Source organism: Ruditapes philippinarum, unplaced genomic scaffold (assembly GCF_026571515.1).
Source record: "Ruditapes philippinarum isolate M1 unplaced genomic scaffold, ASM2657151v2 ctg10827_1_1_1_1, whole genome shotgun sequence".
NCBI classification, from domain to species: Eukaryota; Metazoa; Mollusca; class Bivalvia; order Venerida; family Veneridae; genus Ruditapes; species Ruditapes philippinarum.
In genome coordinates, this window is record NW_026857847.1 from 6,908 (window position 1) to 24,686 (window position 17,779).

The following is a 17,779-nucleotide window of genomic DNA, read 5'->3' on the forward strand; positions in this document are numbered from 1 at the left end:
AATGAATGGGAAAATGGAGCAGTTCTCTCTTAGCTGCAATCCAAGACTACTTCTGTGATTTTTACTACACAGTTCTTACTGACAGTTAAGCCCAATTTATTTAAAGTCAAATAAAAGGCAGCAATGTTTGGATCTAGACAGTCCCCTTGCTGTTCAAAGTTTATTGAGAAGCTAACAGATATTGGAGACATCTACTTTAAGATACACACTTCCCGATTAATTGGCGTCCGCCTCGAAGCGCGACGTCCCTTATGGAATGAAATCAGATTTTGTGAAAGAGCTACTTTTCGGATCTTTTCGTCGGTCATAAAAGCCGATCTTTCCGATTGGTATGAGGGCATTTGATTATCAAAAATGAAATGTCGCGAACAATGATAGCAACTGGAGAATTTCGCAATGCAAACATATTCAAATGAAATAATCTTTTCCGTCCATAAGTTGCGCTCTTCGGGTTTTTTTATTTATCATTCTGTAGTGGGTTATAATCGTTTGTTATTGTTGTACATGTATCCGAAAGCTGTAAATATAATGATGACCTTAAAGTCCGAAAATCTATTTATAGAGGGATGTACTATTCGCTGGTCTCCTTTCGGTAATTCCTGGTCTCTCCCGGTCTATTTTGACCGGGATTTACTAGAGACCGGACAATAGTATCACACGTTTATTGTCCGGTCTCTCCCGGTTTTGGAGTAGATGTTTGATATCGTTACAGACAAATAAGTTTGTTTCCAAAATGAATGTTTGTCACTTAGTTTGGTTACAATAATTAATAAACACAGATCAACTCTCAAAATTGATTATTATTATAATACATAAACATACAATTAAAGAAAAACAACAACAATCATTGAATAAAAAGGTATATTTTTATGGTATAAATATGACACCATCAACTTTGAAACATTTTATTTAATTTTATATTCGTGTAAAGTAAAGATGCTCAGGAATCATTCTAAGTTACAAATTAGATTTTATGAATTATTCAATTGATTGATAATCTTAAAAAAATGATAACGAAAAATACAAATGTACATGGCTTAAGAATAAACAATATAATATATTGAAAGATATTAGCCATAATTTACTGGCTTTTTACAGTTAATTTTTATCTTATAATCGTCGGTCAATATGACAATTTAATTCTTAAAATTTATTTTACAATTTTAATTTAAAAAAAAGTAGTACACGTAAAAACTCAGTATTAAAATAGCACATAAAACACAAAAAAAAAAGAAAGAAAAAGAAAACAATATTCATAAGATATGTAAAGAAAATTTCAAAATAGATATTACAATTATTGTATAATAAAACAGTAATCCTCAACATGATCAACATGGTAATATAACCAGTGTCATATTATTACTATGTGTGAACAGATACCGTAAGAGGGGGTCTTCGCTAATAGCGATAACATAATAAGGGACAATACACCAGTGTGGTGTTGATCATGCCTTACACCAGGGTCTTATACTCCACGTAATAACTCTTACCACGGAAAATTTTGTTTCCAGTTTATCATTTGCCTGGCAAACGATATATCACATAGTGTTTTGTTGCTCGTTCCTTAACAGTACGATAAACTGCTACGTTTACGGTTTTTTGACACAATGTTTCGAGATGAGCTAAGGAAAATATATTCTTTAAAATGTTTTAAAAAGGGCAGAGCACGTGATCCAGCTAAAGGAAAAAAAGGAGCAAATATCTCTTTATAAACTTAATATGTAACGTTTGGCGTTTCTGAACTCAGCTGTATAAATTTACTGTAAGTAATAATTGATATTAAATTATTGAAATGAAGTGTTCCCCTAACTAAGTGTTCCCTTGGGTTGATATCTGATTACTAATCCGCGCAATCACGGTATGCCAAGTTATCACGATATCACTTTTATATATACCTACATGGTACAAATATTAAAATATTTTTTATTCAGGTACACAGTCACTTAAAACTTGGTTTAACAATAGTTTGATTATTTAAGCAGTATTTTAATCATGCTTTTGAAATTATAAACTACAAGAAGAAGAGGGGACTATGTTAGAAACGCACGTAATGGCAAAACCCACATTGGCCGAAAGACAGATAATTTGAAAGCATCAAATATACCTTTTGGGTTTGTTTACGATGACTCATTTGTTTTATACGTCCATGTATTTGTAGTGTTTTTTTTACCGTATAACAAAATGAAATTGACGTTTTACGTAATTTGTATTACGTATTTATGTTAAACTGAAGTGACTAGTTTAGAGTCATGTCTATGTCCTCGCTAGGGGTTTGACATTAATGGAAGATAAATAGATAGATAAGAGAGTAGGTATAGGTATAGATAGATTAACGAACATTCAAAAATAGATGACACTTTCACTTTCGCATTATTTAATTTGGTTTTTTATCGGACATTATTAATGTACAATCACATATATGGCACAATTATTTAAGTCGTCAAAACGTTAAACTTGAAACTGGATATCAATTTTAGGTCACTTAAATGTTGGAATAAATCTTGGCATTTTTTTATATGTTCCCTAAATAGTTTCTATTTTCAAGTGTTTTTAAACTGTGTATGTCACTATAAAATTGCATCAATTTCCACAGATATCAACTAATGTAATTGCACGCATACAAATCAAATTATTTATACCCGAATACAATTCAAATGAAAAATTCAGAGAAATAAATAGAGTCTTCATCACGTGGAATAAGTGTTTCTATATGGTCTTTGCCATGCAACTATCATTCTTTGATTTGCACGGTGGAGATCATGACGTCACCATCAATACGGAGTGTATCAATACAGCTGAAGGTCTTGATCCTGTGATTAAATTCCACAAAATGCTGATCATCAACTGCGACCTGAAAATGTAGCCATTTCAATGAATATTCGTTTCCATTATTTATCACGTCTTATGTAACACTTGATTTAACATTGTAGCTGAATTTACCTTTTTTATAAAAAGATTTATTCATAATGAGGAAGTTATCCGTTTCTTTTTATTTAGTTAAGATTATACAAATTAAGCAAGACTCGGGTAGGAAACTTGTTCCTGGGTTTGAACTCCCCCGGGGCCACTGCTCTCTATAAATCATTATATTTATTTGTATGGGTTAAAGTAGTTCGCTTAGGAGCGCTTTATGTTTGTCGAGTATGAGATCAACAACAAAAATAACAACAACAGCATCGTACATATGGGGCAATGTTTGGGTATTAATCGTTCCTTTGAGCTTTGATATAGAATCAAAATTAAAAACATGTAGTGTACATGGTATGTATATACCGGTATGTGAATCTCTAATACAAGAAGACATCGGCATTGCCAGAAATTAATTGACATTGATTACCTTGAAACAATCACGGTCAACCAAGATAATGATCTGAAATTCTTTTTCTCGTTGGAATGGAAAACACGGAGCAGATCTTTCCTCCTGTCTGCTATCCCATGCTCCTTCCTTGTGATTTCTTACTACGCAGTTTGTACTGACAGGTGTACCCCACTTAAATCTAACATCAAATACCATGGCAACAAATTTTGGATCGCGACTCTCTCCTTGTTGAAGATATATCGAGAAGCTGAAAAAGTTTAAGTGAAATTATTTCATAGTTTATCTATGCTATATTTAGGCATTTAAAAGGGTATAAGATATAAAATAATGGCAAATTAATCTGACAAGGAAAAGGACATTTCAAGTAAAATAATTTTGGTAATTGTGTAAGTTGAAACATTCGAGTGTTCCATGGTATTCTTCTTTTTCACTCGACCACCTTTTATCGGTAGAATGAACATTTACTAGCTTGGTGTATGCTGTCTACTTGTTTCCAGCAGCGACTGGCCTGTGTATGTGCAAAGAGAGTTCCGTTTCAGTAAATTTCGCAAAGAGAGTACCGATATGGATATGCACCGTGCTCACTGTTCACTGTTTTAATTCTCATTACCAGGAGTTTAAAATACATGAGTTAAAATCATAATTAGTTTAAAACTTCTACTTATATGGATTTAAAAACTCCTAATTTAGAGTTTCTAAGTGGAATTTATTTTTTTTTTCATTGAACAAATTTAACATTCTATATTGAAAATAACTTATTATCAGGAGTTTGTAAATTCCTTAATAAGATCAAATTTAAGAATTACTTCTCTCTTTTATAGACTATAACTTATATAGAGTTCCCCTATAGTTTTCTCGTTTAGGGCACACGCTGTCTTTTACTTAGGGACCATTCGTCGCTTGTCACGGAATAGCATAAAAGTGTCGCATAGAAGTTTTCATAATGAACGCAGCATGAACACATCTGCGGATGTTACAAAACTTCACCATGTGTCATGTTTAAATGTTGAATTCTACTTAAGCCGGTACTTGGGGGAGTGGACGGTAATTGGCAGTACCGTCTATGAACAAGGCTGAATCAAGCCTGCCTGCAACGATTTCAATTTTGTTGTGTTGGGTGTTCTTACGGAATCCGTTTTCTCTATTTGTTAAGAAGCACTTAAATCATAATTAGGAATTTGTATAATCCAGCAAGGACTTCATAATCCGCATGTAATAACTTATTCCCAAATAAAATTGTAAAATTCAGTTTAATATGCTTTATTTTTTATTGGACAGTGTGTCTTTAGCAGATGCCAACAAAAATTATAAACTTTTTGTAGTTATCAATACATGTTAGATCACCACAGCTAAATGGCATCCATGATGCCGGTAATACGGTGTGGAAGCATCATTCATCTATAATTCCAAAAATAAACATCAGATCTATAAATAAGTAAGGTATTTACCTTTTGGCGTTAGAGTTTGGGATCCCACACACCAAAATGATCTTGCCCTCATGGAGACCATGGATGTTTTTAATGTAAGGAGCTTGTGACTGAAAAAAGAAAACACATTACATGTCAAAACAAATGATCAGATAATACAGAATGAGGCTTTTGATAATATATCACAAGTCATTTATCGCCTTTTTGTCAAGCAAGCACGTCCCATCTCACTAAGAAACTTGAAGACAAAGAATAGCAAATAAAATACAGCTGCAGAATATTTAGTATTTGTATGATTCGAGGAATTACTGATTATTGAATATAAACCATATTTCTAAACAATATAGAATAAATGTACGTCTTTGTAGTATAACAATTATAGATGATATAATTGCAATTTAATCAACGTGTTTTCATACTTGAACGTGATTTATAAAATCATTTTACTATTTGGAGAATAAGGATTGTAAATAGTTAATAATGTTTTATAATTGAACGTGTTTTGTATATTTCATGAATAATTGAAAATATCTTTCAAATATTTGTCACATGTACAAATTCATATAGATTCTACTGAACTATTACATACAGGAAATGTTGGTACAGGGATATATGACCTTGTAGTCAAGGTGTCTGTCGGTCAATCCAGTGTGTTTAAATCTTATTGTGGTCACGGTCATATTTCCTCATGCGGAACTAGTAGATTTTAACTTGATTTATTTTCGTTCGAATCTGAAGAAAACCATAAGCTTACAGACACACTTTTGACAAAATTATTTGCTCATGGAAACAACAATTTCGAACCAACGATCAATCAGTGAAGAGGCAGGCACCTTAACGACTTGGTCGCCTCTTCTTGATAAGACATTAGTGTAGATTATATCTGTGGAGTATGGTATGGTAGTGTATGGTTTGGTATGGTATGGTATGGTATGGTATGGTATGGTATGGTATGGTATGGTATGGTTCGGTTCGATATAGTACAGTATAGTACAGTAAAGTACAATATGTTATCCATTGTAGTATGGATACGATACGGTACGGAACGGTAAAGTACAGAATGGTATAGTATAATATGAAACGTTAAATATCACTTCATATTTATAAATACGAACTATTTTAATGACAACAATGTCTCGTTAAAGAACTCTTAAATAAGCAATCCTAAAATCCTATTTATACAACTTTCCTCGTGAATACCTGCAGGAATTCCTCTTCCCATTGGTCGATGAAAGGGAGACGAATCTTGTAGCTGTATATTGAAATTATATAATTATAGATATTTTATTACGAAATTATTTGACGATAATCGCAAACAGTTCTATTCTCTTTTTTGTCATATTTATATATTTACGCCACTTACTTGTCTGAATTCTTCGGGAGATGTTGGGCGAGAAAAATCATCCATTTCTTTCTGAAAAAGAAATAAAACACACTTTGCAAATTCAGTACCAAAAAGTTTTAATTGGCGACATTTTGATGATCTTCTCAAGGGTCAATTTTCATTAGACGTGATACAAATGTATTAACAGTACGATTGACCAATGACAATATTGATGATTAATTTAAGAGCATTATTGAGAGTATGCGATTATTTGCCATATAACCTGTATAAACGGATTTGTGACTAAATGACCGAAATTGCATAGCGGGAATTAAATGGCAAACAACTGTTTAATCTTGGTCATATAGCTCAAAAGTAATATAACGAGTTAATAACACTGCATTTCATTTTGAACGGATATCACTTTATAAAGTCGCCTTATTTGTACACGCAGCATTATTATAATGAGGGTCGTTACAAACGTACTAGTTTGTAAGCAAGTACACCGGACGAGACTGACTTTTGATGTCGTAAAACAATAAATTTATCATTCTTAGCATCATTACCAAAATAACAAATGAGTTTTTTTATCATCAGAGTCTGAGTATGTTTATGAAAATCATTATCATATACCGTAAATGGGGAATGTCCAAATCCGGACTTCTCGCCAATAGGCCGATCGGCTTGGATTATAACTTTGTCGACCTCACTTAGGAACGACCCTGCCAAATTTGTCACATTAGCAGCAATTTTGAAGCATCTCTCACGCCGTGACGCCTTTTCCTAAAAAGGCATTGTTTCAGTTAGACCAGAAACAAGGAGAACAAAAGCGACACTACGAAAACTCATGCCAAATATTTCAGGTCAAGACTTTATCGTTTAAGAGATTGACGATGATTTTTTTTTTTTTTAATTATTTTTTATCATATACCGTAACAGGAGAATGTCCAAATTCGGACTTCTCGCCAATAGGCCGATCGGCTTTGATTGCAACTTTGCTGACCTCACCGAGGAACGACCCTGCCAAATTTGTCACTCTAGCACCAATTTTGAAGCATCTCTCACGCCGTGACACTTTTTCCTAAAAAGGCATTGTTTCAGTTAGACCAGAAACAAGGAGAATAAAAGCGACACTACGAAAACTCATGCCAAATATTTCAGGTCAAGACTTTATCGTTTAAGAGATTGATGATGATTTTTTTATTTTTATTATATTTTTTATCATATACCGTAACAGGAGAATGTCCAAATCCGGACTTCTCGCAAACAGGCCGATCGGCTTGGATTGCAACTTTGCTGACCTCACCGAGGAACGACCCTGCCAAATTTGTCACTCTAGCACCAATTTTGAAGCATCTCTCACGTCGTGACGCCTCTTCCTAAAAAGTCATTGTTTCAGTAAGAGAACAACAACGACACTACGAAAATTCATGCCAAATATTCAGGTCAAGACTTTATCGTTTAAGAGATTGAAGATGATTTTTATGACATTTATTTTTACATTTAAGGTAAACCAGTGAACACCGTGGAACAGGGTCAATTTTGACCCCAGGGATATAATTTGAACAAACTTGATATTGGTCAATTTTACAATGTGTCATGCCAAATATCTAAGCTGCAGCCTTTGTGGTTTTAAAAGGAGGCGTTTTAAACAATTCATTATATACATATAAGAAGAAACCAACGACCTCATGACATCAACAACAACAAAAACAAGAACACGATATATGGTCTTACCTCTTTGTTGTTATTCAATCCGTACATTTTTAAGACAAAAGAATATCTTTTCTTGATCCGAAGAGTATCTTTTATGGTCTATGAGTTGTGACTATCACTGGGATTTTTTACCATAAATTTTCTTTTTAAGCAATTAGTTTTTCCCCATTTTATCATAGAATAAAAACCTACTTATTTTTGTTTCCTAATGGAAGAAAATTTTAAGACGAGAATCTGATTTCAAGATCTGGTATTTAAGTTTTCACTAATGGTGGAGAAGGAGTATTTAAGGCACGTGCATGATCAATTATAAAGTAATTATCAACAAAGTATTTCGCTACTTGTCTTGGAAAATTGTTCATTAAGTTTCTGAATTCATTTTCGATTTTCATTGAATTATTAGGCTCAATGTTTCAATGTTTTAATCACGTAAACAGTCATTTCGTTTATGGTCATAGGATGGGCAAACTAAAGGGAAATGTTTTTCTTCCTCAATTTCATGTAGATCACAAAAGTTAAGCACCCGAGGAAAAAAATCCACAACTGAAGTACGCAATTTTCTTGAGAAGTTCACTTCTGTGGGGGAGGGGGGAGATTTATCTTTTAAAAGAGATATACGTTCGAAATTAAGAAGCATTTCTCACACTGTTCAACAACGAATTTCCTACTGATATGTAATTGATATTTTTGAAAGAATTGTGTAATATCATAGATTAATAATAAAAAGTTTCTGCCTGTCATGTGGTCATGTGTAATTGCTTGTTTGCAATATAACTCTCTGCTAGCAATTGGTGTTATATAAAATAGATAAATACAGAATCCCTAAAGAAAGGCCAACACGGCAAAATTGAAAATGTTGCAGGCTCGGTTTGATTGAGCCTGTTCATGGACGGTACTGGAAAGTGCAAGTTACGCCCCCTAGCACCGGCTTAAGCAGAATTCAACATTTAAACATGAAATAGCGAAATTTTGAATTTAGAAACATCCGCAGATGTGTTCATACGGTGGTTATCATGGAACCTTCAACGTGACACTCCCATGCCATTCCATGAAAAGCGGCGTATGGTCCCCAAGTAATAAAAAGCGTGTGCCCTAAACGAGAAAACAATGGGCAGAACTAAATAAAATGGAATTTTGAAAGGGGATCAGATGTTATGAAGCTTGCGTATCACAGATAAGACGTCAAAAGACAAATTTAAAAAGCAGGCAACATATTCTAAGGGTAATTCAACATTATTCAAGTAGGAATTTTGGAACCACCCAACTAGCTGCGTGTACAATTGACCTTACTGGGCCATGTACAGTATATAACCTGTTTAAAGATTTTTGAAAAAAAAAACAACAATTATACTGAAACGCAGCTACAAATTTTTCTTTCTTTCTTTCTTTCTTTCTTTCTTTCTTTCTTTCTTTCTTTCTTTCTTTCTTCTTTCTTTCTTTCTTTTCCTGCATTAAAGTGAGTGTTATATAAATAGCCGAAATGGTAATAATGAGGAACCAAATTTGATTGAATATAGCGAGGTACCACGTGCAAACTAAAAGCAATACTTAAAGTAATATAAATCTCTATTAAAGTCAACTTATGATAATTAATATTTTTACTGGAAGTAGAAAATAAAAAGTGATTAAAACAAACTGTACATTTAATTTACATTTTTTTTATTTTCATTGTCAACATAGCCAATATATGTAATTCAGTTATATTTTCATATACTTCAGATACCCAAAAAACAGAACGTTTATTATATTTAACTAAATTTAAAATTTCATCATGCCATTAAATTTGAAATCAAACCAATAAAAAATTATTGCTTAATGGCAGTGTTCAGAAAAGTATTAGAATAATTGTAGTTTTTACAATAAGTGTGATTAAATTGTAGTCTTAAGAATGGTTGTGATCAAAATGGTAGTCTTCAGAATTGCTGTAATCAAAATGGTAGTCTTAAAAATAGTTGTTATCAAAACGGTAATCTTAAGAATTGTTGTAATCAAAATGGAAATCTTAAAAATGGACTATAGTTGTGATCAAAATAGTAGTCTAAAGAATATTGAATCAAAATAATAGTCTTAAGAATTGTTGTGGTCAAATGGTTGTCTTAAAAATAGTTGTGATCAAAATGGTAGTCTTGAGGATAGTTGTGATCAAAATGATAGTCTTAAAAATAGTTGTAATCAAAACGGCAGTTTTAAAAATAGTTTTAATCAAAACGGTAGTCTTAAGAATTGTTGTGATCAAAATGGTAGTCGTGAGAATAGTTGTGATCAAAATAGAAGTCTTAAGAACTGTTGTGATCAAAATGGTAGTCTTAAAAATAGTTGTGATCAAAATGGTAGTCTTGAGGATAGTTGTGATGAAAATGATAGTCTTAAGAATAATTGTGATCAAAATGGAAGTCTTAAGAATTGTTGTGATCAAAATGGTAGTCTTAAAAATAGTTGTGATAAAAATGGTAGTCATGAGGATAGTTGTGATGAAAATGATAGTCTTAAGAATAATTGTGATCAAAATGGAAGTCTTAAGAATTGTTGTGATCAAAATGGTAGTTTTACAAATAGTTGTGATCAAAATGGTAGTTTTACAAATAGTTGCGATCAAAATGGCTGTTTTACAAATAGTTGCGATCAAAATGGAAGGACTTTAGAAGTGTTGGTATTCTTGTAGAATTGTTGTGATCGTAAAGGGAGTCTTAAAATAGTTTTTTTTTTCAAAACTTATTGTTTGAAATAAAAAATGATCAAATCAAATATCTAAAATAAGAGTGTGCAAAAAGGTAGTCCAATTATATTGGTAGTGTTAGGAAAGTGAACGTGTAAACAGTGATCAAGATGGTAGTGAATAGAATAGAAGTGGACAAATTTAAAATAGTAGAAGTAAGTTTGTGTGAGCCATTATATTATAATGGTTACTTAAAAAAGAATTAAAATAAATGCAGTGATTGTAATGATACTGAAAGTATAATGATTATAATTCTCGTTATCACTACCGTTTCGAAATTAATTAGTCACGATTTTTTCTTCCAATCATTTCAACAAGCAAAAATAAATAATAATTTAATAACATTTATTAAGATGCAAGAGGCGTTTTTATCTCCATTTCAAGTCTGTATCCTAACCTGGGTAAGTGTGACGTCACCATCAATGCGAAGGGTATCGACACGGTCGAGTTGCCGGATCCTGTGATTGAACTGCAGCATATGCTTGTCGTTCACGGCCACCTATAAATAAAATGTACCAGAAAAGGTATATACTCACTAAATATCGGCCCCTTACTATTTCTCTCAGAATTTGCAAGTCTTTAAGAACAACGAAGGATCAAATGTGTTGAGTTTAGATATCTACAACTTTAAATTGTTATTATAATTAATGTATAATCACCAACATTCACATCAGCTTATTCCCAGTGTAAGATACAGAGTAACGTCAGCAGAGAGGCCCTTTGCAGAACCATAACCTTTTAACAACAACCAATTTTCCCACATTGATATTTGACTCTGAATTTATCTTCTGTAGAGCAACATCTCTTAGATACAACCAAAACAGTAACCTCCCAAAGGATTTTGCTGTGCAGAGACTGTTCTGTACGAACTTATTCATGACGTAAAACTAGGTGTTTGACGGCAGACGTTATCCGATTAGGGGTGTCACGGTAAGTAAAAATGTTAAAATCAAACTACCAAAGGAACCTTCCTGAGAAGTTTGGATGAAATTGGCTTAGCGGTTTATGAGGAGATGTCGTTTAAAGTAAAAGTTAACAGATGGACGCCGAACGAAAAGCGATCACAAAAGCTCTGTCACCATGTCACTTTGTGACAGGTGAGCTAAAAATACAAACACAATGAAATATCTTATCATAATTAAACAAAAGTAATAATTAAAACTTATCTAAAATGCTTCATCTGAACCTCGGTTTCCGGTTTTTTAAATTTTTTGACCGATTCATTACTCAAATCCGACAGAAGCCGTTTAAACGGATAAATGCGTGGCACTCCTATATCAGATTGTGCCGGCTATTGATATTCAATCAAATGTTGAATATTCCAAAACATTTCAATAAAACAACGTCTCCGATAAGTAAAGTTACATTGAAAACTTAAAATGTGCAATTCTTTAAGGACCACAAAGATCAAATGCGTTTAGTGAAAATATCTTCAACCTATTATTTAAAAAAGTATCAGTTTTAAATTAGATTCAAAAACATTCACATCAGCTTATTTCCAGTGTCAGATACGGAGTAACCTCTGCAGAGATGCCCTCTGTAGTACTATAGGCTCTTAACAACAAACATGATCAAATTTTCCTTTTGACAGCAGATGTAATTATATTGATATTCAATCAAATGTTCCTAAACATTTCAATAAAACAACATCTCCAATAAGCAGAGCAACATGTAAAACTTTTACCTTAAAACAGCCTTGTTCAACCAAAATGATCATCTCGAAATGTTCACCAGTTTTAAACGGGAAATACCCAATCTGCCTCTCTTCCATACCCCACCCACCATCTTTATGGTTTCGTACAATGCAATTCCTATCATAGCCGTAAGAAAATCGTACATCAAAACAAAATGTGATTAATGAAGGTTGAAACTTGTCGCCATTCTGCAGGTAAACTGTGAACCTAAACAGATATATATATATATATATATAATGTCTTAATGACATGAAACTGTTTGTGTCCTTGCACGTGCGTGTGCGCGCGAGAGATAATATGTATGTGTTTCTACGAAAGATTTACGTAACAACTCAAATGCTCACTTCCGGAAGTGGTAAAAACTATAATGCTGAGATACTTAACTAGTGTATTAGAATATGTTGCTGGACTCTTTTTATGATATTTTACATTCTATGTATATTATTGTTTATGTGACTGATGCATCTAATAGGCCCAACATTTTCAAAAACTGTTCAATAATAATTTTATGCTTATCTTATACTAAAGTTATCATGCATATTTTATATACGACTGAATATAATCTTTTCGATGTCAATTTCAATAGAAGTTACAAAAATTATTAGTACAAACTCATACAAATTCGTTTCAGCTAGTTTCTTTGAATTATGTCGTTGAGGTCACAAGATTTGTCTAAGATATCTATTTTACGCTGACGTTGCGTTCTTAGAATGACGTCATTTTGCTGTTATAAATGAAGTTGTAAATTCATAATTATGCTACTGTAAGAAACACAGTGCGACATGAAAATATCAGTTTTCGTAATTTCTTTCCGAAATAAGATAATTACATGTCGTCACAAGCAAGAATATCAAGCTCTCGTGTTTACTGTATAGTGGAAATCCGGCAGAGCATCGTTACCGCCGTAAACAGTTACCCTCGAGCTAGATATTCATGTCTGTACCGACGCCCAATGTACCGGCCCCCGGTGTAAGATTAATATATTCTGTCGGAATGTACCGATTATACCCGAGCTTCTGCGGTATTATCACTTTATGTAACACTGATAAAATGTATTTTGCATACCTTGTCGCCTTTGGTCGTGGTACTCCGCAGATGAAGATTATATTATTTGGCTTGAGATGACCAGTTTTATGTATATATGGCATAACCTGTAAAGTGCAATATCATATCTATTTAAAATCGCAGACAAAATTGCAAAACCATCCGTAATACACCCACTACAAGCAATAAAATATGCAATAAAACTATTTCGACAAAAAAGAAAAACAGGCACATGCATCAACACTTTATTCAGATAGTGATATTGTGAGGACAATAAAAAAGAAAAAACATACAATCAAAGTAAACAAAACTAAACAAAACGATGAGGTATAAAAACAGCAAAAAATAACAGTTCAGCAAACAAAAATGATAATATTAAAAAAAATAAAAATGATTTAAGTGATAAGAAAATAATGAGTAGCAACCAGATAATGCTAGGACCAAGGAAAGTCAGACTAATAGGCAGGTTGTTAGACGGGAAAGCAAGCACATATCACAAGGTAAAAATTATTTGTCCAGCAGTCAAGAACGAAACTTGTTCTGTAAATATTTTGTTTTAATTATTATTATAACTTATTACTTACATAGGCATGTGACCGACGTCCTCTTTTGTTACATGAACTTACACGATGATTGTTGCCTGCCGCCTGTTCACCTGAGCATGCTTTTGGTTTCTAAGACAAAATGCCATACATATCCATAAAGTATATGTGTAAGTCAAAGATAAAGACTATAGGTTAAAAGTAATCAGACTTGCAAGAAATAAAAACGTAAGATATATTATAATTGGAATTTATAACACATGCCAACTGTTTTAAACGGACCCATTTTGCAACTATTTTTTTTGAACTGTTAATTATCGCTTTTGGTAATATCATATAAATATGACAATTTGAAACGGGGTAGCCAACACTATAGAGTCTGACCAGGCTTCCACATGTACAAGCTGGTCTGGCTCTATACTAGTGGCCAAGGCTAATCACTTTCGGTTAGAACAGGGTACGAGGGTTGTTCAAATATGAATGCAACTAGGCCAATATCTCGCTTTTATCCATGTTTTGCACGAACTATGTACATGTATCGCATAGATGGTTGTGTAAGTTCTCAATTGATACAAACTATGTGTTAATCAGTTCAGTCCATCTTTGACAATAGCTTGATTAATGCTTTTTACTCGTGTATACTAAAACTAAAATGGTTGGCAAAAGGTCTCCTTACACTGACCAAATACGGTCCTGTATCAAGAACCGCTGTAATTTTGGTATACAGGCGGAGCAATGAAATTTCTCCTTCATCTGCCACACGGTGATGTAAGAATTTTAAAAGTGGTTTGGATTCAGTAAAAAATACACCAAATGCAAGCCGTCCGAAAACTGCAACTTCGCAAAGAAATGGTTGAAAAGGGAAAGGATTTATTACTATTGATACAAGTTTTACAACTAGGTATATAGCAAAATGCGTTGGTATCTCTGTAGGAGCCGCTCATACAATCCTCAGAAGTGATTTAAAAATGAGGAGGGTAAGTGCCAGATGAAAACCCCACCTCCCTACAAAAGAGCAAAAACTTGCTCGAGTAAGAATCTCCAAACAATTGTTGAAACAGTTCCTTAAATACAGCAATCAATCTTTCGAAAATATCATCACTGGCGATGAGCGTGAGTTCACTTAAATAAACCCAAGCGAAAGATATATAACAAAATATAGGCAACCAAAGGAAGTCAAAGACGTTCGCATGTATCGACGAGCAGTGAACATCAGAAACCCCATCGATTATGTGTATGTATAAAGATCTATTACGCTGCCCGATCGTTCAAACTTAACGGGGGTCTTCAAATATGAAGGCAACTGGGTCAATTTTCAGAAGTGCTTAACAAACAACAAAATAGCCGAACCGAGATTTTTTCGCGTTTGATATTTTCTTCCAGCAAGGTGTTTTTTTGAGCGTCGGAAATAGGAAAAAGTCACAAGGGGCAAGATCTGGCGAATAAAGAGGGTGAGGAAGCTCGACAACCTTTTCCTGTTTAAAATATTCTCGTACAATAGCCGCTTTGTGTGAGGAAACATTGTCATGTAACAACCTGACACCACAGAGATCAGTTGCTGGTCGACGGCTTTTAAAATACTTCCTTTTATGAACGACATTGCCTTTGTAAAACTTGACATGTACAGATTTACCCTTTGATAAGGCAATTTGAATAGAAGGATCTTGATTGTTAAAGAAAATTACATACATAAACCTTTTGACACTCATGGTTCTTTTGCTACGCATCGTCTTATTATAAAAACATGCTTTATGTTCGTTAGGCATTTAATAATGTACTGAACTTATTTTAACAGTTCGAATAAAAATTGAAATAAAAGAGTTGAGAAAAAGCTGTTTAAGATAAAAATTATCGTAATGCACATTTTGAAATATTTTTAAAGAACCTAAATGATCACGCGATACAATGTACTACATTTTAGCTGTAAACACGATAACTTTTTATTACACTTAAACATTTAAGCTGTTGTGTTTGTATTATCGTCAAACAGATCATTTTAAAGCATATTTTCCTTGATTATATCTCATGTTAAGTTATGGTGAAACAAAAGCAAAATAACAAGGAAAAAACTTCTTAGACCTATCTTCATAACAAATGAGACACCTGGCTATGTTTAGTTTTTCTGATATACAGTAGCAAATTATTTTTGAATCATTTAAGCCAGTGCACACACTCGAAATAAGACAAGGTACGCCCCACTCAGGTTCTGCGTTGGGTTGCAATAATAGGTCACGGTCACATCATACATTTACACATTTAAAAAGGGTCTGAAATGTTCACTTAATTCATTATATTCATGCTCTCGATTGACAATCATTGTAGAAATACGTACACGTGACTGTTGTGGCACATGAGGTGGTTGGCTACGACGTCCAAGTTCGTTCAACACCGCTCCAGCAAACTGGACGGCCGCACCAGATAGCATTTTCAATCCTGAATGATTATCTGCGTTCATATCCTAAACAAACAAGATTTGAACTTGATACATTTCCTTTCGTGAATCGTTTTATAATTATCTAGAATGTTCCAAACAATACGATTATAGTATGTCATTGCGATAAAACAGTTATAGTATATGAAACTCGTTAGTTACGGGGATATAACACTGGCTGGGGCGACATCTCGGGATGTTTCTGCAAAAACGGCCTCGCCATATTTTAGCAGAAACACCCCTTGATGTCGCCCCAGCCAGTGTTATATCCCCGTAACTAACTCTTTTCAAACTTAAAAACTCGATAACATTGTTTCGTTTATTTAAAGAAGGAAATAATATAATTATTATTTAGATTTAGTTTTTAATCTTCAAAACCTCTGTGCTCTACTTTCTATTTCACTATATTTTCATCGTTTTTTAGATGTATTTTGCTCAATTCACGTTAAAAACGAAAGTACATAAATTGGAATTGATTGACTGTGTAAAGACAAGAAAATAAGCCGAAAAGCAAGTAAAATGAGTGAATGACGTATTTGGTATCTTGTCACAGTTTCCAAAAACAAAATATGAACAAGTACTCATTTGTTACACAGTTTCAAAAAAGAAAACAAGAAAACAAGTACTCATTTGATATAACCATCAAATATTTTTTGCTTAATTTGCTTGGTTGGAAAATGGTTTATTTCGTGAACAAGTATTTAATAATTATGGAAGTCAAAATGCATGTACTATTACTAGTACTTTCTCAAACTTTTAATATCTTTACGACACTTCACTTCATGTCCTGCGCTACTTTTGTCAGTTGTTGAATATCTAACAACATGCTCTTAATTCATTATAAAAACATTATCAAACACACCTTGGACAATGAGGAAGAATTTTTAAAAACATCTGGATTTTTAAGGCATAAAGTTTTGCAGTTTAAACTCGCACTAGGCCTTATACACTTCTTAATTTAGCCGACATATGCATTAATGCATGTCTACCAACTTGATAGCAGAAGAGTACTTTAGTCATTAAAACAACATCGCCAACATATTAAAATTGAATTAAGTAGAAACTTACATTTCTCCGTTGGTCTCCACTGAACATCTTTTATGCCGACAAATTACGATAAAATTGAAAAATGAAAAAAGGGCGAATGATCTTTGAAATATGTTGATTAGATAACACTATTTACTACATGAATTAAAAATAATGAACTTTACTAACTTCAAAATATTTCAAGGAAATAAAAGTCTGTATTATTTGATATTTTCTTCCGCGATAAAAATAAAATTCAAATTATTTTGTCCTGGTTTTATCACTTAAAGGGACTCCACTGAGGTTTTTTGATATGATGGGGACTGAACATAATTTAGGTTTATACCATTAATCAGTGTGCAGAATTGCAGATCATTCGCGCACTTCGTTTTTCCATAATAATAATATAAAATGAAAAAAGTGACCCAAAATGAAAAACTTTTACACGCTTTTAACTCTAATCGGACTACGAAAAGTATAAAATTCGATTTTCAAATTATTTCCAGGTATATTTCTTAACTATTTTTGCATGTTTTTCGG

At 33.1% G+C, this 17,779-nt stretch overlaps 1 protein-coding gene across 4 annotated transcripts; it reads right to left on the reverse strand.

The window, feature by feature from the left end:
• Positions 1-914: 914 nt before the first annotated feature.
• Positions 915-17,468, reverse strand: LOC132751234 (galectin-8-like). Of its 4 annotated transcripts, none has more exons than XM_060741388.1 (13): positions 17,282-17,468; positions 16,115-16,240; positions 13,825-13,914; positions 13,262-13,347; positions 12,187-12,313; positions 10,900-11,001; positions 7,300-7,449; positions 7,002-7,151; positions 6,704-6,853; positions 6,110-6,160; positions 4,768-4,856; positions 3,338-3,566; positions 915-2,851 (listed from the first exon to the last, which is right to left on the reverse strand). In XM_060741388.1, the coding sequence occupies exons 1-13, from the start codon at positions 17,306-17,308 to the stop codon at positions 2,732-2,734; spliced, it is 1,497 nt and encodes a 498-aa protein (XP_060597371.1). In that variant the 5' UTR covers positions 17,309-17,468; the 3' UTR covers positions 915-2,731. The 4 variants fall into 4 exon arrangements, with proteins under 4 accessions (XP_060597371.1, XP_060597372.1, XP_060597369.1 ...); XM_060741386.1 differs by having other exon boundaries at positions 919-2,851; positions 12,187-12,403; positions 17,282-17,467; XM_060741389.1 differs by lacking the exon at positions 13,825-13,914.
• Positions 17,469-17,779: the final 311 nt, after the last annotated feature.

Excerpts from the sequence above, each read along its gene's own strand:
- LOC132751234 (XM_060741386.1), bottom strand. The coding sequence starts at position 17,308 with ATGTTCAGTGGAGACCAACGGAGAAAT. Across the intron at positions 11,002-12,186 it reads TTGAACAAGGCTGTTTTAAG|GTGGCCGTGAACGACAAGCA; the intron begins GTAAAAGTTTTA and ends TTTTATTTATAG. Across the intron at positions 3,567-4,767 it reads CCAAACTCTAACGCCAAAAG|CTTCTCGATATATCTTCAAC; the intron begins GTAAATACCTTA and ends AAACTTTTTCAG.